Below are 17,259 nucleotides of genomic sequence, written 5' to 3'. Positions count from 1 at the left end.
ACAGGACATTGAGATAAAATAGAAACCCTAGGGATGAGATTATGAAGCATTCTGAAGACAGAACCTGAGCGAGCACATTTGTACATATATTTCAAATAAGAGTGATGTGACTGTATTCACAGTTATGGCAGAGGATACTATCTTCAAGGTGTGTGTGGGAGTACTGTGCAGGAAAGGATGCTCAATGGTGTAAAGGTTGCAGACAGAGGAGGATAAGAATGCACTAATTTAATTCACTAACTGGGGGCCCACTGAGAACAGTTTCAGTGCAGTGCTGTGCACACCAGACTGCAAGGTGCTGAGCACTGAGCACTGAGGATGTGGGGTTATGGATAAGGATCTCTCCAAGAAGCCTGGCAGTGTGAAAAAGGCTACAGAAACCAGCAGGTTCAGAGAGAACTTTTTACACTGGAGGATACATGAGCATTTTGAAGACAGAAAGGAACCAGCATAAAATTGTTTGCATAATCTTATGTTATGCACTAAAAAATTATTTTTAATCTTTTTCAAAAAACATTTTCTTAAACAAAAATTAAATTATATGCACTTACCATATAAACTTAAAAGCACTAGCATTTTATAAATCTTATTTCTAAAAGAGCTGCAGTAGTCTAATAAAGAGGTTTTTATTAGACTACCTCAGAATTTTGCTTCTAGCCTAGCATAAGAAATTAAACTTAACAACTGCTACTTTAGTTCCAGAAAGATAACTCTGATATAAAGGGTTACACTTAAGTAATTGTGTATGCCTTCTTCCCCAGCCTCCTCCTCCAAAGACAAAGTATCTGCAGGGTAGTTAATAATTTGAATAACATTTTTTCAAGTTGAAATAGAGAAAAATTAGAAACAGTATTCCATTATTTGTAAGTTCTTAAAGATCTAAATTGTTCTTCACATTTATTTTTTTGTGATAAAACATGCTTATTTATTATATACACATGCTTACATATGAATCTCCTGGCTAAAACACATGCAACCAACTTGAAAAAACAAGTATTAAACCATCCTCACAATCCTAAGAATGCCCTTTTTAATAAGGCACTCATGTTTGGAAATAGGATATAACCACCAAATTAAATACAATGTTTAAAAGAAGCCTTTTATTAAGCACAAACAACTTTTAATACATTATCAATACAAATAGGAAAATGTCTTGTAATGACTATGATATATCAAAGATCTGAATGTTTTCTTCATACTGATACAATAAAAATAATCAATTTTGAAGAAAAATTAAAAAGTAAAATTTTGAAGACACCACTGTTTACTAATAACCATTTTACTATAGTCTAAATTTACTACATCACCTGGGAAGGGCAATTGTTTTTATATAGAGAATTCCTAAACTCTTATTAGCACCACTCAAAGCTTATTATCAGTTGTTCATCTACAAACTGACAGGTCAGGTAAAGCTTTAAAGCAGGTTTTCAGTGCAATGTTTATAGTTCCTTCTTTTAAGATACTTGCAGTCTATGGTCTCAAAGCATGTTAAATAATTATGCGTTGGTAGTTGCAAGGTGTTAACATGTAGAGAGAAATGTGTAATGAAAAGAAATGAGGCTTATCTTGGCTGTGAAATGTATCTTAATGTATTGTGGCTAATGCTGCAGTATGCCGATGACATGCAGGATTATTGTGAACGCAGATCTGTGAGAAGCTGGTTGCCATTAGCTCTCTGTAGTCATCATTTCAGGATGTCTCAGCTGCTGTCTTTTGAGACTAACTAGTTTCATCCTGTCTCTGATGTGTTCTGCAGTAGAAGCCATGTCACTTGGACTCCCAAAATATTGTTCAGTTCTAAAAGTCAAAACAAAGAGAAAAACCCCGTTCATATTAATACAGATCCACTGACCACAGCAAATACAAAAGGAAGCAAAAAATTAGCATAAAAATTACCTCTGTGATAAGGCCTTAGTTCATTTGTAGATCATACTGTTTATCTTTGAGTAGTAATTCAGTAGGAAAAACATTTTTTAGATGGCATAAAATATATTTTAAAATGTCAAGACAAATATATTAGTGGTATAAATGTCATATTAAGTGTACTTAGGATAATCTCAATAATACAACCAAGCTATGCAAATATCAATGAAACATTGAATTTTTATTTTTCAATTTGGGGTCCATAGCACACACAAATACAAAGTTTGTGTACTTCAGTGCTAAGGACTATTTACACTCATTGTCTAATATAGTTGGCAAATGAAATATCCATTTAATGTTAAGGCATCATTTGGGACATTAATAGAAAAATCATTTAATTTTATCCTACCTGCAAAGATTCTGTTTTCAGAGTCACAGAATCTTTTAGAGGTAATAGAGTTCTTAAAAATTATCTGTTTAAGCTCTTCATTTTTTAGATTAGTAAACGGAAGTGTAGAAAACTAAGTGGCTTACCTAAGATCACACAGTGGAAAAACTAAGATCTGAACCTGGGTCTTTAAGCAATGACTCCAGAAAAAACATTTTTAAAATATTTTCCCAAGAGAATGTTACAAAAGAAAAATCTGAATAATTTTACCATCAAACAGATTTTATATGACACAAATTATTGTATAAAATAGGAATAAGAATTCCAAATATAAAGGCGTGGTTGTCAAATTTGAATAATACAGTATTAACTTATTTTATCTTAAAAGGATGAGGAAATAACACACAAACTATTGGTAGAACAGGAGGAGGAGCTCAAGCAAACACACCAGGGAAACTTATTCCCAGGCTGACCTGAGTAGAAGGGAGACTGGCAGACAGTTGGCTGTGAAATGCAACCACAGGTGTTGGGGAGGGCTGGGTGTTCTGGCCTGGAACAACCAGAAGCAGCACACTAATACTGTTACTAGCTCAACTACAATTTTAAGATTTATTCTCTTGTATACATTGCAGATGTATAGCATGAGTTTAGGCTCTTTCTGATTGTTCAATTTAGGTACAACTAGTAATTATCTATATATTAGACTATGAATAATATTTGTTCAAGAGAATAAAATATATTTTCAATATCAATTCCAAATAAGCACCTGAAATGCTTGACACAGCAGAAGGTGCACTATGTGTCAGATTTATTTTAAGTGGTTTATATACATTTACCTCATACGATTCCCCTGCACCTATAATCTGAGGAGGTATGAATCCTATTTTTAGATGAGAAAATTGAGGCACAGGAAAGGTTAAGTGGCTAGCCCAAAGGAGCACAAAAACTAAGTGGTGGTGCTGAGATTTAAATCCAAGACAACTGGTTAGAAACCACAATCCTAACCATTACACTACACTAAAATGTAAGGATAGATGTATTCAATGGTCTGGTTTCCCTATTGTTTGAATTAAATATCCTCTCGATTACCTCTAAATCATCTTCACTAAGAAGGCCTAAATACTCAGGGATAAAACTCTTTCTGATTCATTTACTGGCCCATTTATTTGCATGAAATTATTTCATATCTTTATCACAGACTGTTTGAAATGAACAGAAACCTGGAATCAGGTACTGCACACAACACAGTGAAAAGAGAGTGGGTTTGGAGCCAGAAAGATCTGACTTTGTATCCTAATTCCACTTAGAAGCTGGGAAATCCTGAGTACCTTATTCCATTTTTCCGAGCCTCAGTTTCTTTATCTGTAAATCAGAAATAATCACACTAGCCTGGCACTGTTTGGTCAAAAGTAATGAAGGTGAAGTGTTTAACTTGGTGCGGGGCATATACTGAGCTCACTAAACATTAGTCCCTATCGTCATAGTCAAGGCTAGATCCCAGGATGTCAACCTAGTCAATGATCCTTCTTCTACAACAAGCTGTGAAGAAGCAATACATTTGATGGCAGCAAGTATCAAGTGCTACTGCTGCTAAGAGCCGAGTTTGGATTTCTTTTCCTTTTAAACCAGTTGATTGTAGGAATTGAAAATGTGGACCAAAGCTAATTGACTTGGCTTTTAAAACAAACAGGTTTCCTCTTAATGAATTCACTGATAAAAAGACCTCACAGATTAAAAGATCCTATATAATAAAAGCCTAATATGCTAAGTGTCCGGTCATCTGTTCAACCGATCAAAGCGTAATATGCTAATGATATGCTAAGGCTGCTCAACCGCTCACTATGACGTGCATTGACCACCAGGGGCCAGACACTCCAACCGGTAGGTTAGCATGCTGCTGGGGTCCAGCCGATCGGGACTGAGCAAGACAGGCTGGACATGCCCTGGAGCCCTCCCGCGGTCCCTCCTCAACTGGTCAACCTCCTGCATCCCTCCCCAGCTCCGATCGTGCACCGGTGGGGTCCCTCAGCCTGGCCTGCGTCCTCTTGCAATCCCGGCTGAGGGCGCCCCCAGGTGTATGAATTTCGTGCACCAGGCCTCTAGTAAAATTGTAAGAACATGCACCATACCCATCAGGATAAACTACAGGAACAGTTAATCTATCCAAAAGTGATTTCCCAACTGCTTCAATTTCATCAAATTGCTCCTCATCATTAATAGCTTCAGGCTCTTCTGGACAGTCTTGCAAAATCTGCAACAAATAAAAGGGCAACATCAAGAGACAGAAAAACAAAATAAATCTCAAACAAAATTTAGCAGATTAAAGATGTTTATATTTTGTTTTATTTTAGCATCTTCATGTACAGCATTGTAAAAAATAGATCTATTTTTGACAAAACTGGCTCAAGAAATTCAAACAAAATGAGATACATAATCCCTACCAACATAACTGGAATATGAAAAAAGTCTATAGTAATTCTTGGGGGAAAGAAAAAATACTAGAAAACTATTTGGAAAATAAGTGCGAATTGTACTTAAGAAGTATTATCTCATTCAATAAGTAACAATTTTTTGAACACTTACTATATGTTTACTTAGTGCTTGGGATATAAATGAGATACAAATTTTGACCTCCAGATTTTACAGACGTGAAAAATGAAAAATTATATAAATACAAAACAACATATACTCCACGTACAAGCACATAACTGATTTGATGGCCTAATTACACAATTTATAGTTATTTTAAAAACTGATCTGCTGACTTAACTGATGTAAACTGCTATGGTTGTACTTCAAATATAGGGAAGTTCTACAGCCCTTGCAAAGATATTATTTGTTTCCCCTTAACTATTACCATTTAAATTTAACTCAAAAAAAAAAAAAAAAAAAAAACCACAAAATTTGAGGAAGGAAAAAAGGTACTTATTTTTGCAACATACTTCACTTAATCCAATCATGTTTATTTCATCGTCGCTCATAAGAACATATTTATATTCTAAAATTCTAGACTTAATTTAAATATTTTCCCAATCATACTATACAATTTGCTTATAGTTATCATATTTATGCTTACTGATATAAAACAGAACACAGTCAAAAGGAAAATAAAATATGATAACAGAAGGTTTCACCATACATTTGCACAGCAAAATAACCTTAAATCAAGTTATTATAAGTATGATAAAGGCCATGAAGTAGAAAAAGTAGAAATGTTAATTTGCTATTATAGCCAATGAAAAATAAACAGTTGGTTATTTAATGTGAATAAATAATCCAATCTGGCAAAAAAAACCCTATCAATCATATATATATATATATATATATCCTACATAATAGAGGTAATATGCAAATTGACCCTCACGCCCTTGCATCACAAGATGGCCGCCCCCACATTGTCACAAGATGGCTGGCAGGGGAGGGCAGTTGGTTTAGGCCCTGCGGGATCGGGCCTAAACCGGCAATTGGACATCCCCCGAGGGGTCCCAGATTGGAGAGGGTGCAGGCTGGGCCAAGGGACACCCCCCCCCCCCCGCCCCCAGTGCACTAATTTTGTACACCGGGCCTCTAGTGTGTGTGTACGTGTATGTATATATATATATTTTTATACGACTTCTTAAAGTGGTCTAGATTTTAAAATGTCTTTAAAAATAGTATCCTAAAGTTTTCAGTTGTGTTAGAATAGGGCCAGTGGTCACCTTGGAGAGGGGGAGGGGCAGCAAAAGCAGAGTGGCTAAAAGGGAGTGGGGAGTCTCTGAGGTGCTGGTAGCATTCTGTTGTTCGAACAGTGCACTGATTGCACAGGTGTGTTCACCTTGTTAAAATTAATGATATATGTTCTGTATATTATGTTAATACTAGAGGCCCGGTACATGAAATTTGTGCACTTGGAGGGGGGTCCCTCAGCCCGGACTGCACCCTTTCGCAGTCCGGGAGCCCTCAGGGGATGTCTGACTGATGGCTTAGGCCTGCTCCCTGTAGGAGTCAGACATCCTTAGCACTGCCGCAGGGGCGGGAGAGGCTCCCACCACTGCTGCTGCGCTAGCCAGCCATGAGCCTGGCTTCTGGCTGAGCGGTGCTCCCCATGTGGGAGCACACTGACACCAGGGGACAGCTCCTGCATTGAGCACCTGTCCCCTGGTGGTCAGTGTGTGTCATAGTGACCAGTCGTTCTGCTGTTCAGTCGATTTGCATATTAGCCTTTTATTATATAGGATAATGTCTTATTATGGGCAAGGCCTCTAATTCAATTTTTTTTTGGTAGTTAAAGGGAGGGGCAGAATTTTCACTTGAGCCTGAAGCTAAAATTGCCCTTAGCTCAAAAATCTGCATAGCACTGAGACACATCTTGGTGAGGCTCATTCTGAACCCCCACACTGTTCTATTATGTGTATAAGTATTGGGAACCATCTTATCTCTTTAGTGAAAGGAACCTTTTGTTATGCTACAATGACTAACTTTATCTCATGAGTTGTGTTTTGGCTTCAAGCCTGTATCCAGTATTCATGAAGCAACTTCAGCTCTTCTGTTCAATATTTATCTGGCATATCTTTATTTTATTTTCTCTAAATCTTTCTAGGTTTTTATGTATTAGATAGGAATAGCCCATGGACACAGACAATAGTCTGGCTAAGGCCTAGAAGGGGCGGGTGCAGGAGATCATCAATGGGAAAAAAAAAAACTAAAACAAAGGGACATCTGTGATACTTTCAACAATAAAGATACAATTTATATAAAGGAAAATATCTTAGTTGAAAAGAGTTTTATGTGAAATAATATAAGTAATTGCTCTACACTGTACTTTATATGCTCAACTCCTCTCAAAGAGATATTAATTGACCCTATGTTCACTTAATATTAATTGACCCTATGTTCACTGACTGCAGGACTGACTTCCGCCACGCCGACCCAGCACTGACTGCCACGGGAGCTGCGATCAGACCCTGCTTTTCTCTCTGGGCCTGATCCCAGCCCCCTCGACAGTCAGTGCTGGGTTGCTGAGGTGACTGCAGGACTGACTTCTGGTGTTCGGTCGAGCCTTCGGTTGTTTTGGACGTTAAGGACCCTGGCTCTTTATATATATAGATTATACTGGAATAAAAAGTTTTCAATAAAATAATCAGTAGATAAGCAAGTTAAGCCATTTTGCATACTTTCATTCATTACCATTAGGTCCCTAAAACACTGCCCTGTGTGTGGAGTTCATTGACCAGGTCAGAAAGACTTTACTATGAATATCTCCCAACAAATGTACTTCATATCACTGACAGAAATTGCATAGTTCCTGAGGTTCCTGGAAACATTTCTTTTGTTCAACAGACAAGGCTATCACATTTAAAACTTTGATTTCTCCTATTTTAAATTGTACTAAACATCCTCTATATATAAACTTTCATTGTAAGAGAAAACTACATAATTAAGCTAACTACATAATAAAGCTCCTCTTTAGAATGGAAATGCAAAGCTCAGGTGATATACATTTTCACTGTGCTGAGTTAAGAAAAAAGTTCTATGAAAAACTGTCCAATAACACTGCATATTCATTTCTGGTTTCAGAGACTAAATAATTTAGTAAATAATAAATTCCAGAATTACTTTTTAAAAGGTAACACATAAAAATATGTTCTTCCTGGCCAGTGTGGCTAAGTAGTTGAGCTTTGACCTATGAACCAGGAGGTCACGGTTCCATTCCCAGTCAGGGCACATTCCTGGGTTGCAGGTTTGGTCCCCAGTGGGGGGGGGGTGTGCGGGAGGCAGGTGATCAATGATTCTCTCTCATCACTGATATTTCTTTCTCTCTCTTTTCTCTTCCTCTCTGAAATCAATAAAAATGTTTTTCTAAAAAAGTTTTAATTTTTATCCTTATTCTCATTTTAGTTGGGACAGACTCTCAACATTAAAAATTTTTAAAGTGCCCTTTTAAATAATTTGATAATTTACAGCAGGTACCAAAGCAAAGTTTCCCTTCTTGGCATATGAATGAGACGGGAGTCATGACCTCCTGAAGAATGGACAGCACATTGTGGGCAGCAGGTACAGTGAGAAGAGTAGCACTGTAGACAGAAGACCACCGAATGGTTTTGAATTTCTCCAACCACAGTACTCCCCCACTGGTACCAATTACTAAGAGAATTTGGTTTCAACTCTCTGAGATAATATAGCTAAACAAACTTTAAATAATAGAACTAATATCAATTTTTTTAAAACCAGACTGTCAAGCACATATTATTAAGATGAACGCATTTTAAACATACACAATAAATACCATTGTGACCACATTTTTAAAAAAGCAAACCTTTTCGGTATTTGAGTGAAATGCAATAGCCATTTCCAGCCTATGTACTCTCTCTTCAGATGCTATCGTAAATTGTTTCCATACTCTGTTCAGGCGAGGAAGTGTATCCCCAGATGACCGAGAAGTGCAGCGCAAAGATTGGCACAACACAACGGTGGCCTGTAGCAACTGTCTTCCATAGTCATAAGTGCTCTAAAAAAAAAAGAAAACATGAAATTATAATAAAAGAATTCTGAAAAGAGGGATGGGAAAGCATGCAGGAGGACTGTGGTTGCCATTGAGTGACGCTCCTGGAAATCAATACTGAGTGACTCCACTGGCACTTACTACAAATTATCAGCATGCATAAATAATGCAGGGGAAGCAATACTTTTAGCTCATTTTCAGTAAGTTTCTTTCTTATTCTGTTTTCCCCATCTCAGTCGGCTCAATTCCACAGGCCAAAAAGAATGTCTGTTCAGTCTTTAATCAAGGCAAGTGGGTAAAAACAGGCACTTGGTATTCCACAGAGGAAACCCCAACTGTTACACGGTAAACTCAATCATTAGGGAAATTAATTAAGACACATTTGACAACAACAACAAAAAAACCTGTGTTGTAATGTTAATGCTGGTGACATATAGCATTAACATATATTTTGTATTAACTTTCATGAATGAATAGTTGGATTGCCTAAAAAATGCTATAATATATAACATAAGTCACAGAAGGCATACAGAACCTGTATTCAGGGAAACGTAAACCCTCACAAGTTTGTGCAGGCTAGTTTGGATGCACCAGCTGCCCTTTTCTTAGTTCTGTGATATTTCTGGAATAACATAACTAACCTTCTGGGACTTGGAGGGTTAAGTTACATTATAATCATGCAGAAAGCTATTCAAACACTGAGCTTGTAGAAAAGGAAGATAACCAGTTCTGCACCTGTGCGACATCAACAAATTTTCTATGCTTTTCCAGTAAAACTTTCGTTTCCTGGGCATCATCGCCCAATCTGATGTGGGTCTTAAGCAAAGCATCCAGAAGTTCACTTAGCCATTCTACTGCCTAAACGAAAAGAAAGAACAGTGAAGCTGGATTCATAAGTCTTTACTTATTATGTCAAAATATCATATTTATAAGAAAAATCTTATCATGTGATTGATTAATCTATTAGTTATAACCTAAGTTCCTAATAGTTTAGTTCATTCAATGACAAACTACATGAATTAATGTCCTTGCCTCCTACTCAATATTTTAAAAAATCTAAAGACAATACCAATTAAAGAGAAGCACTCTTTTAAAATTATCACATGATTTGTAATAGAAGATTACATATATGTAGACCTTATTGAAATCTCTTTATATTATGATTTTATGTTACCATTTAAAATCACAAATGTCCTCTAAGCCAAGCTGAAATGATGCACTCTGATGCTAACTACAAAAAGATAGCAAATTGTTTACCTAGTTGAAAAACCTTCTTGTGGTTAAAAAGCAGTGTGTTATCCAGCCTTTATCCTGGGATATAACTGGTAACAGATGAACAATAATAAATAATACCTAGTCCCAATTTCTAGCTCAATAGAGGGTTTCATTAAGAAGGTAAATCAAATGAGACCAAGTGAGATAACTGGGAATACAAAAGTTTATTATTTCAACAGTTTAAACTAGAATCTGACTTCATGTTACCTTCTTAGGACCATAAAAAAGTTGTGTATGTTGGATGAAATCAATCTTCTAAGAAAAAACAACAACTAAATAATGTGCCAATTGATCCTTACCTGGGCAGCATCTTCTTCACATTTAAACAACTGCACCATTTGAAGCATCTTTAACCTTCGCACATCTACCATGTCTTCACATCTAATAAACCCAAACATAAATTTAGAACATTTTGGTTGTGTGGATAACTATTATAGCACACACGTATTATAGTATACTAAAATACCTAATCCAACACTATGGAGACTGTAACTATTCTATATTGACTTATAAGAATTTTAAGGATAACTATATGTATATCACATCAAACCTCAAAATACCTGAATGATACTGAATCACAAACCCTCGAGAATAGCACGGATTCTGCAGAATACTGAAGCAAAGCATAAATGCAGTAGCACACTAAAACCCAAAGAAATCTCCATTGCCAATTAGCATTAAACTAGCTTCAAAGATAAAAATGCAAAGTTTCTCAAATACTAATTTAGAAGATGATATCCAAGGAAACAAACAAAAAAACACACAACACTTTTCATTGTGTTACATTCATTACTCAGAGTAATATCTAATTTTGAATAAAAGAAACACAAAAGCTCTACCTATATTCTTAAGAAGAAAAAACCTCTATAGCTCTCTGGGTGTAGAGAAACACAACACAGACTATTTTTAAATTTAGTAAGGTCTGGATAATATACAGCCTAAACTTTTAAGGTGACTTGACCTAACTCAGCTCTGACCCATTCCCTTCATTCTCATGCAATCCTATGTCCTTTAGGTGGGAAGGAAAAATCTCATTGCAATCCCAAATACCAATAACTAGTTAACCAGGAGGCCCTGGGCTCCACTACAGTTGATGTTCTTAAAGAAGGCTTAATAACAATACAGACGTCATTGTCACAAGGCAATTTTTATAAAGATGCCTTCAATAAAATCACACAGCATGCTGTTAAAATGCAACTTGGTTAAAGTAAAATTCTACAAAGGACTGAAGAAAAGTGATGCGAATTACTTCTAAAATCTGAAGCTACAATACAATGTAAGACACTTTAATGATGAAGATGATGTCATACATGTATTTAACACATTGTCAGGAATTGAGTAATGTGCTTGAAAAAATTAAGATGTGGTCTCTTGTATTAAGATGGTCCCATTTGAGGAGTTGGACGTTTACATAAACAATGTGATAAATGTTAGTGTAGAGCCATGTAAAGAATTTATGGGAGTATGGAAGAACAAGTGATTAACTTGTCTTAGAAATCTAAAAAGAATTGCAAGGAAAAGCACCTTAAAAGAAGGAGGAAATCCAGTAGGCAGAAAATGAGTCACGGACGCATGAAACAGCATGAGGTATTCAGGAAATGAAACAACCATGTGATTTTGGGGAAAGTTACAGGAGATGAGACTATGCAGGACTGGATTGTGATCTCCTACACTATTCCAAGGAGATAGAACTTCACGTGAGAAAACAGGAAGTTTATAAGGAAATTGTGTAATTAGAAGTGCACTTTACAAACATTACTCTGTGTACAATCATAGGTAGAGAACAGATAAATCTTGAACAAAGAAATGTTTAGGATACCAAAACAGCAAAAGGTTGACATTTGATGAGGCTGTAGGGATGAGGAAGAGTAAGGATTTTAGAATACACCGCAGTTTGGTAGCCACTAGTAACTTTAACCTAGATAGGAAATTAAAGGAGAGGAGCAATTTGGGCGGGGGAGAATGATTCCAATCTGGACACGTTGGTTTGACGAGTGTATGGGGCATCCAGGTGGAGATCCTCAGCAGGCAAGTGGAAGTATGGGTCTAAAGCACAGGAGAGTGGTTTGCGTCAGAGCCATAACCACTCGATCATGACATTAAAGAAGGTCGTTCAAGTAGTGAAACTGTCCAGGGAGAACACAGACTGAGAGGAAAATCTGGCTTCAGAACAAACCCTGGAAGCAGTGACATTAGTAGGAGGACAAAGAAACAGTGAAAACTGAGAAGAAACAGAGTGCCAGGAGGAGTACCATGAGGGTGTTTTCAAAGAAGACAAGGTTGTCACGGAGTTTCAAGAAGAAAAATCCAGCTGTGTCTAAGGCTATTCAGAGTGGGTAAGCAAGGTCAGGACTAGAAGTATTCCTGCATTTTTAGCAAGATCAAGCATTTACTATCTAGTAGAGGCCCAATGCACGAAATTGGTGCAAGAGCAGGCCTTTGCAGCCGCAGCGGCTGCTTTGATCCCGCTGCTGCAGCACCGGCTTTGTCCGGAAGGTCGTCCGGTCTAATTAGCATATTACACTTTTATTATTATAGATGGTAATTAAAAAGTCACTGGAGACATCAGTAAGAGCAGATTTAGTGAAATGGTGAGAGAAGTCAAACTGTGGAGGAAAAGTAAATTGGAGAACGTGAGAAATTAATTTAGATTAGACCTTCAAATGACTTCACTTTCAGGAAGGAGTGCTCTAGAGCTAGAAGACAAAGAGTTGAAGGGAAGGTGTGTAATTATTTACATATTTTTAAATAGGAGAAATTTAAGCAAATAAATGAGGGACAGGGATCCGAATAGAGAATGGGAGTTGATGGAATGAGGAGACATGAGGGTACATGGAAGGATCGACTTTGGTAAGAGCAGGACTGTCATCCTTTGGGAGGAGAATGAATAGTGAAACGGGTAAATTTGCAGGTATGAGGGGAGAAGGAATTTCTGCCTGGTGAATGTTTTCTCTAAGATGTAAGGGGAGAGTTTCTGTAGGTTTTCTTGACTTTAAAATTTCTAGGTGTACAAAAATTTCTAGATGGATTAGATTAACCTACGTACAGTTCGAAATACATTGGCCCTCCATTATCTGTGAGTTCTGCATCCATGAATTCACCAACCATGGATTGAAAATATTCAGAAAAAGTTATGTAGTTGCTTACGTGACTATGTAGTGAAAATTATGGTGATTTATTAGGGATGAAGAACCTATTTTAATGCCCTCACTCATTGGTTTTCATGAAGTGCTCTGTAAATTGAAAAGCATTTGTCATATTTTGACAGGTTCAGAAAAAATAGAGAAGTGTAAGGTGCACAGTTTAACATGAAAATATTCACAAAAAAATATCTTACATTGATGCTGATGTATACTATGTAGTAAAATCTATGACAGCTGCATCCGTACTGAACATGTACAGACTTTTTTTCTGGTTATTATTCCCTAAATAATAGAGTATAACAACTATTTACCTACCATTTACATTGTATTAGGTATTATAAGTAATACAGAGATGCTTTAAAGTATACAGGAGGATGTGGTTAGGTTATATGCAAATACAATACCACTTTAGAGAAAGGATTTGAGCATCCGTAAATTTTCCTATCTGTGGGGGTCCTGGAACCAATGGTCCCTGGATGCACACAGGGACAACTACAATTTGCAGTTGCTATTGCAAGTTGAGTTTTCAAAGAAGCCTTAAAATTCCTAATTCTGTATCAAATGAAACTAAACATCATCTTACCCTTACCCATCTTACCTATCATCTTACTTTAAAAAACATTAATCTATAGTCTAATCCTTTCACAGCAAATATGAGAACAATGGATGTATGATAATTTGTTAGTAAGAAGTTTAGATGAAGAAACATATCAGTTTAGAAGACATTTAACACCAACTAAACCAATGAAAATTGAAAAGCAAAATTCTCCAAAAAGGGTTTTCTTAAAAGCCAAAGAGTCAGAAGCTACACTGGGGATAGGAATAAAAACTATTGGAGTGTAATCAAAATTTTTACTACTGAGTAAAAAGGAAAAGGTACCCATTTGTTAATTGAACAAATTGCCATTATGTGTTGGTATAATTACATACAATAATTAGTACAGTCACAAAAAAAACTTACTACATGTCTACTATATAAACAGGTAAAAACTTTTAGTTTGAATAAAAAATATAAATTATATCACTTTTCATTTTAATTAATATGTTGTCTTAGCAAAAATTAACATTAGTAGTCAAACTTTGCCTTTGTTTCCTAAGCTGCATATCTTCCATCACTCCTTGTATGTGGTCCACATTTTCTTTATTTTCAATGGTTACATCCTTTCCATATGCCCAGGATGCCTGATTGGAGATCTGATCCAGAAGACCTTGACCTTTTTCACGCAAACCTTGCAATCCTACATCTAAAACAAAAGTTGCTAGATTTAATTTCTTAAACAAAGGAGGTGCCTCCCCTCCCTCAAGTAAACCCTTGCAGCAGATACTGCACATGAATTCCAAGTAAAACAGTTTGTATATTAAACTATCCTTGGATGGAGTCCTCTGAACATTTCGAGCAATAAAACCCCTTTAAATGCAACTCAGACTGAAATTCTCCCCCCACCCTCCCAATACCAAATTGTCCTTAAAGAGAATTTCCAAAAGGCTAATTTCCGTAGATAATAATTAATTTTTAAAACTGAAAGCAGTAAATGAGAGAATTACTCTTTTGATGAGTAAGAGTTTTCAATTTTTTCCTTTCTGCTTTTACATAGTCCAATTTTTTTTTTTTAGAACAAGGCAAATAAATGTTTTGTTCAAAAAAAGGTATGAGTTGCAAGACTTCAAATCACTGAAGCAATTTTAAAGGATGCTAAACATTCTGAGTACAGGTACTACCTAGTTTATACCCAACAAGAAGCAACACTTAGGATGTTTGCAACACTCCAAATATACAGGAATTTCTTTTCTTTTCTAAAAGTGTGGCTCAAGAAATTTTCTGACATTTTCAAATAAATTTCATTTGGCATATTAAATACTACATGTGTATTATGCATATCATTTGCTAAAATAACAAAGGCTCAAGCAAGTAAAATGCCAATACAAACATGATTTTTCAAACCCATTCCTTCAAGTCCTTTTAAAAAATTAATTAATTTGGTCTAATCACGTGTTACCATTTTCTATTAAATCTCTGCCCTCGGTTTCTGCTGCTTCTCCTACATCACCTTTGTCCTCCTGCCCCCTCAACCCATCCCCACTTTCCATTTTTGCATCTACTGTCTACCTCTAGGGAAAGTCACTGTATTTATCACTCTACTAGATTTTTAAAGGCCTTAATGACAAGTGAGAGAACTAGCTTAATGAGATTGGATCAACCTCCCCTTAGAGAGTATGTAATCTTGGCAATATTTCCATTTTGGAGAAACAAATTCACAGAACCAAACCAAGTATGTTTTTACAGGTTAGGATATAGCAACAACAAAAATCATTGCATAAAACAACAGTTTGGGGCATACAGGGTTTACCACAGAACACTTCACAGCTAATTACAGTTTATGCATGCACTACAAATAACTGTTCATAGGATATGCAAGACATAGCACCTGTAGATATAGCTGGGTATATAAGAAAAGCTAACGGTCCAATGAAGGAAGTGATTGACCAACAATAAAAAAGTAAATAAAAATTTTAGCATAAATTATATCCTTCAAAAGAAAACCTTTTTTATAGCCATTTTTCCTGTAAATAATTATTAATTCAGTATATGCTGACTTGTGTAACCATGGTAATATTTTTTTAAAAGAACCCTTATGTTTCAGCATTTTTAAAATCTGCTTACCAACACTTTTCAGCTTCTCTTCAAGCAGTTTTAAAGTTTGCTGAATCGATGCTCCATCAGCTGGTGCTACATCTACGCACAACATCCCTAATAAGCCATCCAACTGCTGAGACAACTAAAGCAGAGGGACACCAAAGAGATAACCCTGATGTAATCAGCATCTAAAGTGTTTAATGGTTAATGAGGTTTATATCTAATGAGGTTATCACAATTATACTTGAAAAAAGACTATGCTGTTAAAAGACAAGAACGAATAATTAGAATACATGTTATCTGGAAGACAGAACACACAGATGCATGCACCAGGAAGACAAAGAAATATATCCAGGTCAGCAGAATGTACAAAAGTACTGAAACTTCCATTTCATTCTATGTTATAAAGCATAAACATTGAGAAACAATAAAAACAAAATGTATCTACTAGTTGGGACACACTATGTAGACAAAAAAGGTTTAGGAGCATGCAGATTGACTTAAAAAATCAAAGATTTTATCTCATTTCCCCCACCAGTACATTATTTTACTGTTCCAAGAAAATAATTAGGAGACATGCAAACCTGCAAAAATTATGTGCAGATAAGTATTCAGATCATTTGAAGAGAAGAAAAGCAGTAAGAGTAGATACTTACATCTTGGGCAACCCCATGAAATTCAAGGGCTGCTTGTAAGAGATTTTGCCTAAATTCCAGTTGACTGGCCTGTCGATAGCAAACATCACTAAGTTGTTGCTGCAGGGACTTCAGCTCCACAAGATCTTCCTCATCCCCAGCATTTAAGAGTGCTGCAATTTGTTGATTAAGTTCCACATACACTGCGAACCATTCCTATAATAGAGACATTGTAAAGTAAATTAAGGATAAAATTAGTTTATGGAAACCTACATGACATTTTATAATTTCTCCATATATACTAAGTAATAAACAAAAGAATTTTCTTAGGCAAAATCATTTAAATTAAGAAGAAAAGTCCCCAATCCCCAAATCCTTCCACTGCAATCCCTGGAACTCACTCCTGACAAGAACAAAATCTTCTAGAGCCTCATCCTGGCCTCTGTTTCCTTCTCTTTCTTGCTTTACATGACACCTGTCCACCCTCAGAAAAAGCAGTTAGCCCTGCAGCCCTCCTAACGAATTGCTGTTTTTGTTTTCACAGTTGACATACCACAATCCTGGAGGTGGAGTGGAGGGATGGCTGCCTCAGGCCCCATTATTATTTCCAGACCATTTCTTCTCCCTCTTCTCTCAGTCTCCTCTGAAGTGCCTGCTGTCAGATTACATCTTTCCAACCTTTCCTGTCGCATGCCCTCATCCAGGGAGTTTAGGAATGGTCACTGCACTCCTCTCAGCGTCAGCTTTCTTACTGACTTCCACCACGTAGGCATTTACCCAACACTGAACTCCCAGTTCCTTGACTCCCTCCTTCATTTCCAACTATTCTGTCCTCATCT

The 17,259-nt window shown here is 36.4% G+C and overlaps 1 protein-coding gene across 1 annotated transcript in view; it reads right to left on the bottom strand.

The window, feature by feature from the left end:
- Positions 1-1,078: 1,078 nt before the first annotated feature.
- The window catches only part of SESTD1 (SEC14 and spectrin domain containing 1), a 104,179-nt gene continuing 87,998 nt past the window's right edge, over positions 1,079-17,259 (bottom strand). The window contains exons 11-18 of the mRNA XM_079781749.1: positions 16,442-16,636; positions 15,813-15,927; positions 14,235-14,394; positions 10,307-10,388; positions 9,468-9,590; positions 8,547-8,738; positions 4,381-4,502; positions 1,079-1,797 (exon numbers count right to left, since the gene is read on the bottom strand). Coding sequence (XP_079637875.1) covers positions 1,668-1,797; positions 4,381-4,502; positions 8,547-8,738; positions 9,468-9,590; positions 10,307-10,388; positions 14,235-14,394; positions 15,813-15,927; positions 16,442-16,636 — 1,119 coding nt within the window. The 3' untranslated portion in view covers positions 1,079-1,667. The remainder of the gene's footprint in view (positions 1,798-4,380; positions 4,503-8,546; positions 8,739-9,467; positions 9,591-10,306; positions 10,389-14,234; positions 14,395-15,812; positions 15,928-16,441; positions 16,637-17,259) is intronic.

The sequence above is a fragment of the Cnephaeus nilssonii genome, assembly GCF_951640355.1.
Source record: "Cnephaeus nilssonii genome assembly, chromosome: 10".
Lineage (NCBI taxonomy): Eukaryota > Metazoa > Chordata > Mammalia > Chiroptera > Vespertilionidae > Cnephaeus > Cnephaeus nilssonii.
Note: the sequence above shows the minus strand (reverse complement) of the source record. Positions and strands in the feature narration are given on the sequence as shown.